The 19,203-nt window shown below is 48.3% G+C and overlaps 1 protein-coding gene across 1 annotated transcript; it reads left to right on the forward strand.

Annotated features, from left to right (window-relative positions):
* Positions 1-119: 119 nt before the first annotated feature.
* On the forward strand, positions 120-18,983 carry IL12RB2 (interleukin 12 receptor subunit beta 2). The gene is made up of 17 exons (XM_050307436.1): positions 120-2,878; positions 5,984-6,049; positions 7,062-7,385; positions 7,806-7,920; positions 8,135-8,310; positions 8,509-8,648; positions 9,350-9,494; positions 11,313-11,398; positions 13,791-14,007; positions 14,616-14,816; positions 15,841-15,942; positions 16,021-16,176; positions 16,292-16,408; positions 17,109-17,217; positions 17,846-17,945; positions 18,212-18,735; positions 18,840-18,983. Exons 2-17 carry the CDS (start codon positions 5,992-5,994, stop codon positions 18,841-18,843), a joined length of 2,574 nt encoding a protein of 857 aa, XP_050163393.1. The 5' UTR covers positions 120-2,878; positions 5,984-5,991; the 3' UTR covers positions 18,844-18,983.
* Positions 18,984-19,203: the final 220 nt, after the last annotated feature.

The raw sequence follows: 19,203 nt of genomic DNA on the forward strand, positions 1-19,203 counted from the left end.
ATTCTGTGTTGCATTTACAAACCCACCCAGGGCTGGAAGGTTTGCAAGGGTTTGGTTGTCAGTAAACTGTGGGAGAGATTCAGTGGCAGATAAAGATGCTGCAGAGGCTAAAATTGGATTACAAACTTGAGCATTTCACAGAGCTAAGTAACACCCGTCGACCTCCGGGGATTTCTGAGTGCACACACCTAAGATCAACGCCCAGATTGTGACCAAGGCTCGTGCAAAGCTGCAAAGAAGTGCCTGGATCAGCAAAAGCCTTCTGGAAACGTGGCAAGGGGAAAATGGTCACAGATGGAACGACCTCACAACAAAAGTGGGAATATCCACTAAAAATTATGCTGGTTGCTGTACCTCTCCCACCCTGAGCTCGTGGGGGTTAGTTCTTACGGAGGGAGGATGAGGAGTTGTGCTCAGGGTGGGAGGGCTGAGCACAGCGGCAGAGACTGAAACCAAACTGGCGTTTCGGAGAAGAGGATGTGAGATGTGAGGCTGTGGCTGGGTCTCACCAGGCTCCACTGAATGTCACCTTCTTCACAGGGAAAATCCTGTGAGAATGGCACTTGCAAAGCCACTGGAGCAGGGCTTGGATTCAGGAGCAAAGAAGCCTTGAAAACAGCAAAAAGAAAACAAGCTACAAAGGTGATCTAATACAGGAGATTTCATGATTATTGCTTACCAACCCAACCAAGCCTTTCCTGAACAATTAATCTGGCCACAAGAATATTAGAGAAATCCAGTATTCTTAACCTCAAAAGGATCCAGGTGTTGTTGTATTTTGTGCATCATCTGTATGATTTCCTAGAGCATGTAATTTCCACACTCTCCCTATGGATCAAGCCTTCCTTGGCTTTCATATGTGCAAGAGGAGGCAGAACAATTACATTTACCAAACTAAGTGACTCATTTCATCCTGCTGGGTGAAGGCCAATTCAATGAGAGTCACTGGCACACAGAGATGGAAAACTAACAGAGCCAGAGCAGAGGGGACCTGCAGTATTGAAAACAGACACCCCTGCACTGAGTTATTGCTCATTCTGCTGCTGCAGCTGTAACTTCAGCACTGCTGGGGACTGGGTGCCAGCTCCACTGTCCAGGCTCCAAGGAACCAAATATTCGAGCAGCTCAACGTCATTAACATGAGAAAGAAGTTACAGACATGTTGGAGTGAGTCCAGAGGCAGGACACGGAGATGCTCCAAGGACTGGGGCCCCTCTGCTCTGGAGACAGGCTGGGAGAGCTGGGGGTGTTCACCTGGAGAAGAGAAGGCTCCAGGGACAACTTAGAGCCCCTTCCACTGCCTAAAGGGGGAGCCTAAAGAGAGCTGGAGAGGGACTTTGGACAAGGGCCTGCAGGGACATGACAAGGGAGAATGGCTTCCCACTGTCAGAGGACAGGCTTAGGTGGGTTATTGGGAAGAAGTTCTTCCCTGGGAGGGTGGGGAGGCCCTGGCACAGGTTGCCCAGAGAAGCTGTGGCTGCCCCATCCCTGGGAGTGTCCAAGGCCCTGTTGGATGGGGCTTGGAGCAACCTGGGATAGTGGAAGGTGTCCCTGTCCATGGCAGGGGCTGGAACCAGATGGGCTTTAAGGTCCCTTCTACCCAAGGAAGTCTGTGATTCTGTAATTCTCAACAAGCCCTCTCAGTTCTTGCATTTACAGCTGTCTCTTGGTGTCTGCTCCATTCACCGTACGAGCTCACCCCGTGCAGTCACTACAGACCAGCAGGGCTGGGGCTGGTGAAGCTCAGCCAGCTCAGCTTCCCCTGAGCTCTGTGAGGTGTCACTGCAACCACCAGAGTCCTCTTGCTTTGTCCCCCCGCCATCTGCAGCCTCTGTGTCTCACACACGGCTCCCTCTGCCACTGCCACCACCCAGCACCACCAAACATCACACGTTCTTCTGTCAGGGTGCTTTCCCCAGCTCCGCTTTCAGACCCACAGACACCCCCTCCCCCCAGAGAACTGATTACTCTGTACTTTCCTTGACATCACCCCGTGCCAGGGGAACCAGGGAGGGTGGCACAGCGTCCTCAGGGCATCAGCAGCTCCACTGGCAGCAGGACCTTGGGCTCTGGTTCTCTTTGGCTGTGGGGAGACACCAACTGCAGGGAACTCATGGATTTCTTCATGGTGTGTAAGTACCGTGTGCTCGGCAAAAGTCAGTGAAGAAGGAATTGTAGGAAGAAGCAGAATTTGTTGCAGAAAGGGAAAAGGAAAAAAGGGAAGAAAAAAAAAAAAAGGAAAAGGATAAAGCAAAAAGGAAAATGGAAAAAGGAAAAAATAAGAAAAAAGAAAAATGAAAAAAGAAAAAAGATACAGTCAGCAAACAAAAAAGAATAAAAGAGGAAAGGGACAAAGAAGAGAAAGGAAAAAAGATAAAATATAAAATAAAGGAAAAAGGTAAATTAGAAAAGAAAAATAGAAAAGATTAAGTACAAAAGAAAGGGAAAAAGATAAAATCAGAAAGCAAAAAAAGAAGAAAAAGAAAATAAGAAAAAATAGAAGAAAGAAGAACAAAAGGAAGAAACTGCATTTTATAGAGGGTAATGAACTGAGGATTTTCAGTTTAGGTTGCCTCTCACCATGACACAAAACTCACCTGGGCCATCTGATCAGCATCTTCCCTTAAATATATCCTGGATGAGTGAAACAGCCCTGTTCCACTGCTCCCAGCTGAGCTCAGGGTGTGAACAGTGATGGAGAAATCAACACATGGGACCTCAGCAAGAAACACGGATTAGATTCCATATAACTCCTAATGGTGTCCCTAAAATCAGCTGAATCCTGGTCTGGCCACGTGGAGCTGGAGCTGTGCTGGGAAGGGCTCTGTGAACAGGCAAAGTGTAACATGAACTGAGGAAGACAGAGGACAAAGAAGAGGTAAAAGAAGCTGTTGATATTTGGGGTTTTGTGGGGTTCTGGCTCACCCAGCTCTCTCTTGGCATGTTAATGATATAATGGCAGCTCTGGAAAGGAGCACAAATGTTACTCCAGGCCTTGGGAGGAGGACAAGCAGCTGGAGGCTCAAAGGCAAAATTTGGGACTCTTGGAAGCTGCAAATTTTGTGCTCCCTCTGCCCCTTCATTTCAACAGCCATCCCTGAAATACCTATGCTGTGGTTCAAGGTAGGAAAATGTCATTGTAATCAGTGAGGAAAACTGAGTTGATGTTATTGGTGCCCAGAAAAAGAGAAGGAACAATAGCAATAAAATACTCACTCATTGAAAGTTCTCTTAAACGTGGCAGGTTGTGGGAATGCTGAGAAAAATGAGAGAAAGCAAAAATCCCATCAAAGAGAAGATAAAAATCAGTGTGGGTGAGTCTCTGGACAAGCCCCTCGCTCCTGTCAAGGGAGGTCGGATTTTCTTTTTCTTTTTCTTTTTCTTTTTCTTTTTCTTTTCTTTTCTTTTCTTTTCTTTTCTTTTCTTTTCTTTTCTTTTCTCTTTTCTTTTCTTTTCTCTTTTCTTTTCTTTTCTTTTCTTTTCTTTTCTTTTCTTTTCTTTTCTTTTCTTTTCTTTTCTTTTCTTTTCTTTTCTTTTTTTCTTGCCTTCCCCTTCCTTCCCCTTTCCCCCTCCTGTCCCGTTTCTGGATCCCTGGGCGGGGTGGGTCGGGCCGTTCCGTGCCCTCCTCGCACACGCGGGATCCGCCGCTCCGGGGGTGAGTAACCCCCGCTCGGGGGGCGGGGGGGCTGCGGGACGGGCATCCCCGAGGGTACTAAGGGTGGGGGTCCCCCCGCGTGGATTTTCGCTCCTGAGGAGAGATTCCCCGCTTCGGGCAGCGGTATAGCGGCACCCTGGGAAAGGTGGCATTCCGCGGATGGACGCCCCGGGATGCTGCTGCCTTGGGATACTCCCTGCCCTGGGATGCTGCTGCGCTGGGATGCTCGTTTTCCCGGGGATGCTGTTGCACTGGGGTGCTGCTGCCGCGGGATGTTCCCTGCCCCGGGATTCTGCTGCCCTGGGATATTCCTGCCCCTGGACGCTGTTGCGCCGGGATGGTCGCTTTCCCGGTGATACTCCCTGCCCCGGGATGCTCCTGCCACGGGATGCTACTTCGCCGGGATGTTCACTGCTCTGGGATGCCGCTGTGCTTTGCTCTGTCTCCCGGGGATGCTGCTGCACCGGGATGATTCCCTGCCCCACAATGCTGCTGCCCCCGAATGATCGTTATCTCGGGATGCTGCTGTCCCGGGATGCTCCTACCTGGGGATGCTGCCCAGCTGGGCACATCGCCTGCCCTGGAATGCTCACTATCCCGGGATACCTCCTGCACTCTGCGATAGAGCTGCCTAAGGAGTGCAGAGCCCAAGGTCCATCCTCTAGGAGTAATTCTACCCCTTTCCTTCATCCCAAGAGGTCTGATCAAATCCCCCCGCTCTTGGGAAGCTTTGGGAAGAACCACCAGCCCCAGGTGGGATGTTCCCAAGGCTGTGGGATGACCCGGGTGTCACTGTCTGCACGGGGCCTGGGAAGCCAGGACAGCCCCGAGAAAAAGCTCCCTTTAGAACACAGTCAGATTCAGTAACAGCTGAGGCACAAACAGTGGATTTTTTTCTGGGTGAAATACACCACCACAAAATGCTCCTGTTTCCACTCGTTGTTCCCGGGAGGTCTTAGAACACACAGTGAGCTCTGCACGGAGCTTTTTCAGGGAGAGATGGGGACAAGGGCATAAAAAGGTTGGTTCAAGGCCAACTCCCAGGCTGTTGCGTTTCACAACTGGTTTCACATCAGAGCTCAAGGGCTGTAGTTACAGCCTGTGTCACTATGGCACATCCACAGGGTCACAGTCTGTGAGGCCCTGGTGCTTTCAGCTGAGATTTCGGAGATAAGAGCACAAACAGGCACCACCTCATCCCCCACAGACCTCTCATGTCCTTCCTCCACCTTTACTACAGGACAAGGTCCTTTGTATTTCTGTACTCTGCGTGTAGTGATACCAATTTTTTCATTGCTGTGGAATATGGGGTTTTTTCCTGTTAATTTTTCCCCATATATCTCTATCCTGAGCTGAAGGTTATTTTTAATTCATTTCTCATAATTTACTCTGATCACGGTTCACGTCTCATACTTCCCCAACCAAACCACTGGTTAAATTATTTGAAGCCAGACTGTTTTTTTGCCTGTTGACTCAAATATTTTGGGTAGTTTTGCTGTCAGAAGAAGCTGTCTGAAGGGTGTTTACACAGTCACCAGGCAATTTCAGTTTATTGGAAGGCAAAGCATTTACTTGAAGAACCTTGGGGTGTTGTATTTGCTCATGCTGGCAGTTACTAATCACCTACAGAAGGCACCACATGAAGAGGCTTTGGGAAAGCTGAGGCACTGCAGCAAGGCTGAAAGTTACAGCCTGAGGAACATCTGGATTTAGTTTAAAAACAGTATTTATAAAACCTGGCTTATTGCCACAATATGCATTTTGGCAAATCTTATGTATTTCACATTCAGTTTCAGTATTGGTTCATTTAAAAACCATCTATTTCATTATCTAAAAACAACCCGAAATAACCATTTTTGTTGCTTTTATATTAATATTCCCTTTGTCAAAGACTATACTGTTCTTGGAAATGCCCCTGGCATGAAAATCAGCCAAGATTTAAAGTAGTAGTACTGGGGAAAAAAACTACTTTCAAGTAGTTTGTTTCCAGTATGGTATCAAATTATTACAGGTCAGAAGTTGTAGAAAGTGCTTGTTGGTGTATTCTCTTCTGAAGTATCCAGTGTATTCCCACTGCTCCTATAGTTCTGCAGGGGAAGGATAAAAAAGGGAGTATTTGTTAATGCTTGTTGTAAAAAGTATTTGAAAATACTGAGCTCCATTCAGGTTGAGCTTGAATAATTTGTGTAAAACATTTGTGTCCATTAGAAAGGTCTCCTGAAATGAGCATTTGGGATTTTCTGAGGTTGTAAAGTAATAAAACATGAAGATCTGTAAATTATATCCCCACTCTTTAAGAACTGGTAACAAGAATTCATTTCTCTATAGGGAGCAAAATGGCATTTGCATGGATCGTGCCCTCAGCAGTTTGGTTGGTGATGCACTTCACAGCAGGTAAGATAAATTTTTTTCCTTCAGATAAATGATCACTTTAAAAGAAGCACCCAGGCTAAGTAGGGTGGGTTTTTCCAGGTTCTGTGTGGAGTGCTATTGAACTTCTTCCTTACGGAAGAGCAAAGAGTTGCTAATTAATTATGTGGGGAGGTTATTAAGTTTATTTTGAAGCAGAACTGTTAGTTACATCAGTGAGCTCCGCTGAGAGTGACAGAGCTCATGAACAGGGAGAAGTGGTGCTCCAGCACTTTCACAGAACCATGGAAGGGTTTGGGATGCAAGGGACATTAAACATCATTCAGTTCCACACCCACCGTGGGCAGGGACACCTTCCACTAGCCCAGGTTGCTCCAAGCCCCATCCAACCTGGCCTTGGACACTTCCAGGGATGGGGCAGCCACAGCTGCTCTGGGCAACCTGTGCCAGGGCCTCCCCACCCTCCCAGGGAAGAATTTCTTCCCAATATCCCATCTAAACCTGCTCTCTGGCAGTGGGAAACCATTCTCCCTTATCCTGTTCCTGCAGGCCCTTGTCCCAAGTCCCTCTCCAGCTTTCTTTAGACTCTCCCTTTAGACACTGGAAGGGCTCTAAGTTGTCCCTGGAGCCTTCTCTTCTCCAGGTGAACACCCCCAGCTCTCCCAGACTTTCTCCAGAGCAGAGGGGCTCCAGCCCTTGGAGCATCTCCATGGCTCCTCTGGACTTGCTCCAGCAGCTCCACATCCTTCCTGTGCTGCCTGCCATGACTTTCCTGGCACACAAACACATTCTTAAACGAAACAAGAGTTTTGGTAGATTTTCCCTGGGGTTGTGCTGGTTTGTTGGTGACTGATTATGATCCCGTGGTTGCTGACCCCAGTTAATCAGACTGGGCACAGCAACATTTCACAGGTTACCATGCAGAGGCAGGAATTCTTGGATAAGATGTTTGGGGAAACTTTTCCTTGAGCAAAATATGTTGTGGAAGACAAGGCATGGATTCCTGTGAAACCTTTGTTTTCCGATTCTGTTGCAGAAGCCTGCAGGAAAGGGATCATGACTTCCAGCAAAGCTCCCCATGGCACTGAGGAAATCTGTGACAAAGGGACTATGACGGCCAACACTGCCAGTGCCATCCAGTGTGGGACCAATGTCACCCTGTCCTGCCACCTGGGAGGCTTGCAGACACCTAACTGCGAGATTGGGATTTTCCTTAACAACTCTAAACAAGTTACAAATTCTGGCCGTTCAGTAAGCAAAACATTTCCACTCAATACCTACGGCAAACACACCTTTACGTGCAAAAGGATTTGTAAAGAAAGGAATACAATCATCTGTGGAATCTATATCAAGTGTGGAAGTAAGGAACATCGATTATTAATTATTCCTGGTTTTCAAACCTTTCCTGTGGCACCTCTGAGCCACACGGTAGAGACTGGTAGTGGGTGGCCTTGTCCAGGACAGGTGTTGTCTTAGAGGGGCTCTTTGTATTTAAAATATTCCTGGTTAGAATTGTGCAACTCTGTTATTCCTGAAGGGGGAGATGCTAAATCAAACTGCCTGCTCAGAGCAAATAATATCCTCGCTCCCAAGCGCTTCCTAAAATGTATCGTAGCATCTTTAAGAAAGAAACATTGAAAGCCAGGTTGGACAGAGCTCTGAGCAACCTGGGCTAGGTGAAGATGTCCCTGCCCATGGCAGGGTGTTGGACTGAATGCCCTTTAAAGGTCCAACCCAAACCAGTCCGTGATGCTAAGACTGACAGGAATGTCTGTTTAAGATCCTCCAGATGAGCCAGTAAACGTGTCATGTATCCAGGCTGGGACAGACAGCCACCCCCTCTGCACCTGGAATAAGGGAAGGCTCACATACCTTGACACTACGTACATGATACAGTGAGTAATGTGGGGATGCAGGTTGCTTTAATACCTCTGATTACATCTTGGAGCAGTTCAAATCCCTTTTCTGGTCATGCACCACAGCAGGTTGGCCCCAGTTGGGTTCAGAAGGTAAAGAGGAAATGCCAAGACACCCCTTTGGAATGGGATCCATGTCCACACACTCAGGTCTACAGAAGAGAAATAACCAAACATCTTCCCTCTGTTCCAGGCTCTCAAATGGGACACATGACTTGTGCTTTTCAGAAGAAAGTCTGAATGAGACATTTGGCTCGTTGGCTCTGACAGAGTTGAATTTTGACTCCAATTACACCATTGTGGTTTCTGCCTCCAATAAGCTGGGAAGTGCTTCTTCACAGCCACTCACCTTCATGTTAACAGACATAGGTAAAGCAGGACTTTCCACCTCTCAGTCAGCCCTAGCACTTTGGGAAGATCTGAGACATTCTGAGCACTTTCTATTTTAAACGTTTTGGGAAAATCATCTATCCAGCCTAAACTAATAACCCTATTTTCCATCCAACCCTCAGTCCGAGCTGTGCTGTGTTTCTGAGCAACCTCTGCTTCTTTCTGTTTTGCTGCCAGTGAAGCCACATCCTCCTGACTTTTTAGTGGAATTTGACAATTCTTCTGCGACCAACTGCACTCTTTTTTGGCACAATGAAGCACAAGCACAGCACTACAGGTTGAGATACCGTCCCCTCACCAGGCACTCCTGGAGCACGGTAATTGTCTTTGGGATGAAGGAAGTTATGGACTTGTTGGAGAAGAGAAGGCTCCAGGGAGACCTTAGAGCCTTCCAGTGCCTAAAGGGGGAGCCTAAAGAGAGTTGGAGAGGGACTTTGGACAAGGGCCTGCAGGGACACAACAAGGGGGAATGGTTTCCCATTGCCAGAGGGCAGGTTTAGATGGGATATTGGGCAGAAATCCTTCCCTGGGAGGGTGGGGAGGCCCTGGCACAGGTTGCCCAGAGCAACTGTGGCTGCCCCATCCCTGGGAGTGTCCAAGGCCAGGTTGGATGGGGCTTGGAGCAACCTGGGCTAGTGGAAGGTGTCCCTGCCCGTGGCAGGGGGTGGAACTGGATTTTAAGCTCCCTCTCAACCCAGACCAGTTCATGATTCTGGGATTCTACGAAGTCTTTGCTCTTATTTTAAGAGGCAAAAGAAACCTATTGCTGGAAGTTGAGTCAATCACACAAACAGAGATTTTGCTATTGTCACATAATTAAACGAGGGGTTTTTCAGATGAAGCCCTGCAAGCCTGATGATTCATTGCATCATTCTTTGAGTTATTAAAGCCACCTCAGATCAGGGTTTCCTTGTTGTTTTTTAAAGTTTCACATGGGCATTTGTGATTCAGCTGTCACCGCCTTCAACCTTTGTCTCCTTGTGAGTTTCGTAATACATGTTCTTTATCTCCATTAAAGGTTGAAATCTTCAGCAGTGAACAATACCACCTGCACGGGCTGGAGCCTGACACAGCCTATGAGTTCCAGGTCAGCTGTAAAATTCACCCTGAGCGAGGGTTGTGGAGCGACTGGAGCACGAAACAAACCCGGACTCCAGAAGCAGGTAACACCAACCAACACTAAACCTGCACTAAACCAGTGCCAGCAGTTGCATTCAATGGGTAACTTCAGCTAATGAAGTCAAACTGCTGCTGGGTTGGTTTGTGGAGTCTCTGTGGATCCAGACCCGGAGCCAAGAGAGAAGTAGCTCCTGTAAGAGAGTTGTTTTTTTAATGAACAAAGATGAAGCCGTTCAAGTTTCTTGCAAAACAAGAATTTCAAGAGTTCACTGAGAAGAGCTGAAGGATAAGGGGGTTGGAATAAAATGATTTTTAAGGTCTTTTCCAAGCCAAACCATTCTGTGATTCTCTGATCTGCTACTTGGCTTTGGTTGCTCTTTTTTGTGAATTACTAAAAGCCCTCCAGGTTTGGGCTGTTATTACTCATCCCATTTACCACTGTGACAGCATCAGTTTCTGTAAGAGGCATTGATTGATGCAGGAGGTGTGAACTTTTCTTTCCCTCCCCCACTTTCCTACCAACAGTTTTCTCCACTTCTTGTTGCACCTTGACATTTGTGGTCATCACCCTTCTCCCCAGCCCTGCTGCACAATGAGAATGAGAATGTTTTAGCTGATCAAGGAACACTTCGTGTCACCACATGAGGTGACTGCAAGGGGAGGTTGCAGACTAGAAGCTCTGGTGCAACGTTTGCTCTTTGTTGGAGGAACTGAAGTTTTATGTGTGAACTGACTTGGTGCAAATCCAGAATTACACCTTTTCAACGGGATGCTCCTTTTCCTGTTTCTTTTAGCGTGACCTGCCACAAAACCTGCCTTATGCAAGTCCTGTTCATCAGTGAGTGTATCTTTTTCTTTCCAGCCAATTCATATGGTTCATGAACATTAGGATCCAGACTGGAGGCCAGCAGATGTAATCCCATACCCTACATTTTCTGCTTTGAGCTCACCCCTTCCTCCCTCCCTCACAGCCAGTGAGCTCTGATTTTATTTCTGCTGTTGCTCTTGCTTCTTGTTTCTGTTCCAGTCACTATTTGCAGTTAATACAGGACAAACTGCTCCAAACATCACTGATATGGAGGGGTTTTGTGTCTCTGAATACAGCAAAGAGCAGGCATCCCCATCCTTGCTGGGTTCTCCATCAGCTGCCTCCTGCTCTGCCTGTTAGCAGCAATTAATATTTGAATTTGATGAGTTTATGTTGGTCAGGGACCCTGAGGAACTAAGTTCTGTCACATCAGCTTTCTTGACTTGTGTATCTCTGGTTCTGAATTTTTGGAGCTCATTCACCAGCCAGAACTTTGCTTTTGTGTTATTTTGTGAGGTTTATTCAGAACATCAAGAGTTTCCAGTCAGTCTGTGACTAAGAATTGTGGAAAGAATAGGGGATTTAAAGTACCTCCAACAGGGTCCTACCCAGCAGTTAAAGACAATTGTTGCCTAGAACCAGACAGCAAAATCCTACAGATCCCACAAACCCCATCATCATGTTATTCTAGGATTGATTTAGCCAACCCCAAAGACCTTAATAAGCCCCAAATTTATGCAAAGGTAAGAGATAACACTGTCCCTTTGATGTGTGGGTTTCCTTGGTAGCCTTTCCAATTATCAAGGGCAGGATAAAGTCACCAGCAGAGCAAAACCCCTCCCCGGTTTATGGTTTTTTTCCCCACGATCCCCTTCCTCAACAAGCTGAACTCAACAGCAAACATGGACTATCATATACTGCATCATTTCAGGGACATTTTAAAACTGAAATTTTCATTTTCTCAGGGTTTTTACCCCCTTTGCCTACTCGTTGTCTTGTTTGTTTGCTGCAAATCACAGCCACTCATGCTGCTCACCTTTTCCTTCCACCCCAGAGCCGACCGGGATCCCGGATGTCTGGTACCGGCTCTCAGCGGCACAACTGGGCTCTCAGCAGCAGAACATCTCACTGTTTTGGAAGGTAAGTTATGTGAAATCCAAGCAGAGGCAGCAATAACCAACAAGGTTAGAGGGGAAATTGGTTTATGAGTTTTTGGAAAAGGAGTGAACACTCTGAGAGCACAAGGCCAGGCCAGGGACACGGACCAAGGTTCACCTCCCCTGTGAGGAGATTCAGCAACACTTTTCTGCCTAAAGCTTCTTAGGATCTCAGGATGATTTGGATTGAATGGGATCTTGGAGATCCAACCATCTTATTCCAAACCCCTTGCCATGGACAGGAACAGCTTCCACTATCCCAGGTTGCTCCAAGCTCTGTCCAACCTGGCCTTGGACACTCCCAGGGATGGGGCAGCCACAGCTTCTCTGGGCAACCTGTGCCAGGGCCTCATCACTCTCCCAGGGAAGAATTCCTTCCCAATATCCCACCTAACCCTGCCCTCTGGCAGTGGAAAGCCATTCCCCTTTGTTGTGTCCCTGCAGGCCCTTGTCCAAAGTCCCTCTCCAGCTCTCTTTAGGCTCCTCCCTTAGCACTGGAAGGGAGTCTAAGGTCTCCTTGGAGCCTTCTTTTCTCCAGATGAATAAGGGACAGACAACAACCTTACAGACTTCTCTGATTTGTTTTCTAATTAATATCTCCCTCTCCTCATTCTCCACCTTGTTGTTGTTTTCCATGGTTGCCATTTGTGGTCAGGACAGGAGCTCTGGGGGGGCTGGTGGACACCATGGCTCATGTTCTCCATGTGGACTCACCTTAGGTGTCTGCTGCCTTCAGAGCTATTTCAGCTCTGCTTTACTTACAGGAATCACAGAATCATTTAGGTGGAAAAGCCCTCTCAGACCGTTGAGTCCAACTGTTCTTCCTCCACCACTGCCAAGGCCACCACTGACCCATGTCCCTAAAAGAAGAGCAGAGCAATGAAAAATGGGGGAGGCTGAAAGGGCAATTTTTTACAGCAACCCCTTAAAATGACCAAACTCCCCAAAATATAAGAGCTGGATGTAGTTTGGGCAGTGCAAGGGGTCTCATGAGGCCACTGCTGCGTGGAGGGATGGGATAGGGGATGTTGTTGTGCAGCAGAAAGAGGGGGTTTCTCCACAGGTGTAGAACCACACAAACATGGGTTTCTAATAATAAAGCTGCAGATCTGAAGCTGGACAAAGAGTGAAAAAAAGCTGGTGGTTTGGGTCTAGTGGGCAGAGCCTCTTGTAGTTTGGGGCCAGGATCTCCCAGGGCACATCATCAGACAATTCAGACTAAAACCCCTCTGTTGGGTAAAACCTTCACTGTTGTATCTTCCCCACACACCAACAAACACCAGGCTAAAAGTGAAAGCAGAAATTCTCATGTGATTCTGTGACCCCAGACATTGTGGCTTTAACTTGAAGACCTTTATCTTGCAGCACTTTCTTTATCAGAACTGACTTCCTGCAGCATCATTCATAAAACGTGGCAATGAACTGCCTTTATAGTTTTCACAAAAGCTACAAAGCAAAAGACTGAAAGTACAACATCCTACCACGAAACGTGCTCCTATTTTCAGACAAATACCCAAAAAAGGGCTGCAAATTAAATTTCAGCAGTTCCTCAGAGTGGTTCCAGTGCTGTGTCTGTCCTGAGCCGCTGCCAAAGTACCTGTAATGCTACATTTTCCTATTTTTGAAAGTGCTTTGTTTTGTTCTGACAAAAATCAGCCAAATGAATTCACATCGTAGAAACATCAGGAAACTGTGAAACTGAGAGTACAACTGCAGATACCCAGAGGGGAGAAAAAAACAGGGTGAGGTGTTAATGGGATAGCACAGACTGTCAGAGATGTGTGTTCTAAGTGGTTCGATTTAAATAGGTTTTTATCACGGCTTTAAGTAAAATCCATATTTTTCTCCTAAAAAAAAATTGCTCATTTTAAAAAATCCAGTTGCAGTTAATGCTCTTTTTTTTCCAACCCTTGGGAAAAGACTGGCTTGAATTCAGCCTCAGGACAGGAGAGGGATGAGTGTTTCACTGTCTCCAGCTCTGCTGCTGCTGGGAAAATCAGCAGCTCACAGCAAAAGTGCTTCACTAAACTGGAATTAAATGGGAAAAAGTAATCATGGGATGGTTTGGGTTGAGAGGAAGCTTAAAGATCTCCCAGTCCCACCTCTGCCATCGGCACAGACACCTTCCACTATCCCAGGTTGCTCCAAGCCCCTTCCAAACTGGCCTTGGACACTGCCAGGGATGGGGCAGCCTCCACCACCCTCCCAGGGAAGAATTTCTTCCCAATATCCCATCTAACCCTGCCCTCTGGCAGTGGGAAGACATTCTCCCTTGTCCTGTCCCTCCAGGCTCTTATCCAAAGCCCCTCTCCACTTTTCCCAGCTGACAGCATTTTTTCCAGAAGAAGACAGTAACAAATGCGCTTTCCTCACAGGCTCTGAGCAAGTCAGAGGCAGGAGGAAGAATCCTGGGGTACAAAGTGACCTTTGAAGCCCTGGATGATTTGAACTCCCCCACAGAATCCCACCAAACCACCCACACCAGCTACTCCAGAGTCACACCAAGGGTGGGCTACAAGATCACAGTCACTGCTCAGAACTCTCGGGGCAGTTCCCCCCCTGCATCCATCCTGACCAACCTGGGCATCCAGGGTAAGGCTTCTGCTGGGTCTGGATCACTGGGAGAAGCACCAGTTCTCTGCTTTGTGCCACACACTCTGCATCTGTTCTGGTCACACCACCTTGTGGCCATCAAGGTCCAGCTCAATCGATCTTTGGGCATCTGCAGATCCAGTTTTCCCTGAGGTCTCCCTGGAGCCTTCTCTTCTCCAGGCGAACACCCCCAGCTCTCCCAGCCTGGCTACAGAGCAGAGGGGCTCCAGCACTCAGAGCATCTCCATGGCCTCCTCTGGACTTGCTCCAGCAGCTCCACATCCTTCCTGATGGCTCTGTCGTGGCAATGGGGTGTTGGGATGTGCTGTGACACCACTCTCAGGGCCTGGGGATGGCACAACCAAGCAGTACTGTGGGTGTTCAATCCAATCTGCTAAACCATGAGACAAGAAAAGAATGTGACTGTTCCTATCAGCATAAACCTCACCCTCCCATAATGACCCTTTCTTTCAATTATAGTTTATTTTTATGCTCCACATGGTGCCAGACTGGATGAGACACAATAAAACACATATTTCAAACTTAATGGTTCCACTTAAGGTTACAGCAAGTTTATGCTGACAGTGTCTTTTTGTTTGGTGTTTAAGATCTACCACCTCCTCAGCAAGTCTCTGCCATGGCCATGGGGAACAGCAGCATCCTGGTGAGCTGGAAACCACCCCGCAGGTCTGCTGTGCCCATCAGTGGGTACGTGGTGGAGTGGGCAGAGACAGGGATGAACCCACACCTGGAGCCCCATCACACCTGGGCAAAGCTCCCAGCATCCAACCTGTCCACAGTGATAGCAGGTAAATACACCCCAAGGCTGGATACAACCAAAGTACCACTCTATTTTGGAAACATTTTAATTTTGCCTCCAAGACCAGGTTGGGCAGGGCTTGGAGCAACCTGGTCTAGTGGAAGGTGTCCCTGCCCATGGCAGGGGGTGGAATGAGATGAGCTTTAAGGTCCTTTCCAAACCAAAGAGTCTGTGATTCTATAATTTTTGCTAATTCAGCATAAGAAATTATGGCATTTAAAGCTTTTTGTATAGGAGAGAAAACAACTGGTGGCTGCCCTGGGCTCAGCTCTGTAACCACTCTCAGCTGAGCTTTGTATCTGAAAGTAAAATGTCTCTGAAAAACCAATCTTTCCAACATGAAACAAGCCAGATAGAGGTACCAGAGATCAAAGGCCTAAGAAAATGCTATTTCCTTTCTACTAATTTTGGTTACTAACCCCAAGCAGCACGATGTGTCAGTGCTCTGCACAGTGATAGCCGTGGAGTTACAACAGGGGTGATGGTGAGAACCCTCATTAGTCTCCCCTATCCTCTGTCCTGGTGCTGTGTCTCTCATATCCCTGCTCCAAATGAGCTGGAAAAAGTAGCATATTCCATAGAATCCCAGACTGGTTTGGGTTGGAAGGAACCTTAAAGTCCATCTCATTCTACCCCCAACCATGGGCAGGAACAACTTCCACTAGCCCAGGTTGCTCCAAGCCCTGTCCAACCTAGCCTTGGACACTGCCAGGGATGGGGCAGCCACAGTTTCTCTGGACAACCTGTGCCAGGGCCTCACCACCCTCACAGGAGAGAATTACTCCCTAATCCCCAGTCTAATCCTTCCCTCTGGTAGTGGGAAGCCACTAATTGTCAGTTTAATGCCCGTAAGGCTCTGCCTAGATCACAGAGAAGGTTTCTTTCCCTTCTTTATGAAAGACCTATAAATAATCAGAGGATCCATTTCAGATTTAAGCAGTTGATGCAAACACTTTGGCCCTGAGTGCAAAAACTTCAATAAGTAACTATCCACTTTTAATTCCTTTTTCTAGAGCACATCAAAGATAACATGTGCTACCAGATCCATGTGTTTGCTCTCTACCAGGACAGAGCTGGACAGGCAGCATCAGTCAGGGGATATTCCACAGCACAAGGTAAATCACAGCAGTGCTCTTCCAGACGTTTTCAAGCTCCTTAAGCTCAGCTTTCAAAGCCAGTCCTATGTCTTGCAGCCCCATCAGCTGGGCCCCAGATGCTCTCAACCCCCTGGGCCACCGGAGTCCTGGTGTCATGGGAGGAAATCCCTGTTCCCCAGCAGAGGGGCTGCATCACAGGGTACCACGTGTACCTGCAGAGCAAGGACAGCCGGGGAGACCCCCAGGTCTATGGTGGGTGTCTGGGGGCTGGAAATGCTTCTCCTGTTCCCCTTTAATTACTGAAGTTTTCTAGTGGGATCATTCTAAGTTACTTCGAGTAATGTCCTTCTCCCCCTTTTCCCCGCAGCCATTCCCGAAGGGACGGCCCCGAGGTCCCTGTACATCCCTGACCTGCAGCCAGGGGGGCTCTACGACCTGTGGGTGACGGGGTCCACGGCGGCCGGGGAGGGGCCGCGGGGCAACAGCGACCGGCTCCGCCTGGAAAGTAATGAGACTGTGCCGGGGTGGGGCCAGGAGGGTCCTGGGAATGCTTTTCCTGCTCCTCTTTAATTACCAAAGATCTCCAGGAGATCTCTTGATATTCTTCAAATGCTGAATATTTCTAGTTTCAGCTAATTTTAAGATGCAGCATCTCTTTCTTTGCCTTCAAGCTCCCAGTTCTGTGCCAAGATGTTTTCTCGGAGTTGAAGGGCAGCGGGGTGGTTTATTCACAGAATCACATACCAGTATGGGCTGGGAGGGACCTTAAAGTCCATCCCATCCCACCCCCTGCCACAGACAGGGACACCTTCCACTAGACCAGGTTCCTCCAAGCGCCATCTAACCTGGCCTTGGACACTTCCAGGGATGGGGAAATCCCTCTCCACACTGTGGGAGCAGGGCTGCTCTGGAGGCAGATTTCTCCCATGAACTGGGGGACAAATCCAGGGAGGTGAGTAGGAAAGGAAATTAAAGAAAACAGGGCAACTTAAAAGAAAAAGACTTGCTGGTATAAAATTTTGGATTTGGGACAATTACATTTTAAGCAGACAGTGCAAGGGCAGTAAAGAAAAACCCATGCTGGTATCTTTTGTGAGTGAAAACACCAGTCAGGCCATGACTTGCTGTTGACCAACTTGAACTAGTGTACTTACATTTTTTAATTCTTTTTGATGAAGCTGAAGGAAGGTTGCTCTGTATTTCAGGTGCCAGAGTCTGGGTGACTGTGGTGCTCACCTGCAGCTTCTTCATCTTCTCAGCCTCTGTTTGTTTTGTGCCTCCAGCAAGAAAAGCGTGAGTGGATCCGTTTGTTAAGTTACAATAAAACTGGAATAGCTTTTAGAAGGAATTAAATCCTGGGCTGATTTGGGTTGGAAGGGACCTTAAAGTTCATCCAGTCACACCCCTGCCATGGGTAGGGACACCTTCTACTCGACCAGGTTGCTCCAAGCCCCATCCAACCTGCCCTTGGACACTTCCAGGGATGGGGCAGCCACAGCTTCTCTGGGTAATCTGTGCCAATGCATTGTAATCATCTTCTTCCTAATAAGAAATCTAAATTGATCCTCTTTTAATTTAATACCATTCTCATTTGTCCTATGGCATGGTCATGTCTTCTCAGGACACCTGGGAAACAGCGAGGATTGTTTAGAATGCAGATTTCAGAGCACATGAATTATAATAAAAACACCCACTGAGATTAAAATATGTCCACAGATATTGTGAATTTTTGATGCAGATCTTAAGGTCTGCTTCCACCAAAACCAAACTGAAGGGGTACCAGCCTTGGGAATTAACCCCACCCAGCTGGGGGCAGATCCACGATCACACCGAGCTCCTGGGTTAATCCCACCCCAAGGAGCATATGGGTGCTGCAGTATCCCCATTCATGCCTTTTTAATTGAATTACTCCCCCCTGCAGGTTCCACTCGCTCCTCTCCGTGCTCCTTCCACAGTGCAAGAACGAAGCCATTCCCGACCCCGCTAACGCCACGTGGGCCAAGAGCTTCATGGCTACCAAGGTAAATTAGAGGGGTTTTGCGTTCTAATCCCACAGCCTTCAAAAAAGCCAGCAATTGGAGCCATGCAAACCAGTAATCTCCTCCAGCAGCAAATCCAGCAATCTCTGGCAGTGGATAATCCCCGTGCTCGCGTTAGACCAGAGGATGTGCTGAGCAAATTAAATGCAAGAAGAATGCAGAGATCTTTGTTTTTAGCAGGATGAGCTGCTGTGGGGAGGGACGTCTCAGGATATTCACCACAGAATTAATTCCATGTCCCTTCACAGGCACAGCTGAGCTCACTCTCCATCCTATTCCTGCCCAGCACTATCAGCTTTGAAGAGCCTGAACCAACCCTGGTGGAGGAAGCTTTTGAGCAGCCTGATCCCCTGGCCCCTGGGGAAAAGCTCCTGCTGGGCAGCGCTGGCAGCAGGGGGCACAGGGACTGGACACGGCAGAGCTCAAGTCCGGAGCCAGGGGAGGAGCAGCAGCTCCCTGAGATGTACCAGAGGCTGGTGGTGGAAGCAACAGAGCACCTGCAGCCTGTGCCCGAGTATATCACCAACCCCAGCACCACCGACCTGACCCCGCCCTCAGACACCACCAGGGACCACCCCACAGACCTGCCCGAGTACATCACCAGCCCCGGCCCCACAGACCTGGCCCTGCCCACAGACACTCCCATGGACCACCCAGAGCTTGAGTGCCACCCGCTGTCCATCTTCCCAACCACCTTTTTGGCACCCACCCTCTGCAGTGAAGGGAATCTCACTTTGGACAGAGTGAAACTCAACTGCAGCTCCTTCCCAAGGTAGGTGGGTGGGTGGGTGAGGGGAGCCTGGCCGGGTGTTTTGCACTTTACGAAACATTTCAGTGTGGACAGACAGTCCAGTCACTTGTATGTGACACCTGCAGGTGACACGAACCTCGACTCACAAACCTTGCCAAGTCACACCTCCCTGTTCAACGTGGCATCTGCTCACCCACAGCACTCAGGCGGAACCAAAGGCACAGCTGGGAACGGCAGAGCTGGCTTTGGGAGAGGTTCATTAATTATTCAGGTCGCCTCAAGCCCTGTCCCACTGCCTGGTCATGAATAGCCCAGCCTGGCTGGGTCCACCCCAGGAATCAGAGCCGTGCTCAACATCACTTCAACCTGAAAGAGCAAGGGACTACAAGAGGAAAGGATGAAAGATCAGCATCCAGCCCCAGCAGGACAGGGGCTGCAGCCTTTGCTTCTCCACTGGCCCAAAATCAGAGCTCCCAGTGACACCAGTCC

Source organism: Myiozetetes cayanensis, unplaced genomic scaffold (assembly GCF_022539395.1).
Source record: "Myiozetetes cayanensis isolate MyiCay16 unplaced genomic scaffold, myiCay2020 scf12, whole genome shotgun sequence".
In the NCBI taxonomy this organism is placed as follows: domain Eukaryota; kingdom Metazoa; phylum Chordata; class Aves; order Passeriformes; family Tyrannidae; genus Myiozetetes; species Myiozetetes cayanensis.

Bases quoted from the DNA above. Each gene is read 5' to 3' on its own strand.
- IL12RB2 (XM_050307436.1), top strand. From the start codon at position 5,992: ATGGCATTTGCATGGATCGTGCCCTCAGCAGTTTGGTTGGTGATGCAC. The intron at 7,921-8,134 runs GTGAGTAATGTG...CCTCTGTTCCAG, and splicing joins GACACTACGTACATGATACA to GCTCTCAAATGGGACACATG. The intron at 11,399-13,790 runs GTAAGTTATGTG...CTTTCCTCACAG, and splicing joins ACATCTCACTGTTTTGGAAG to GCTCTGAGCAAGTCAGAGGC.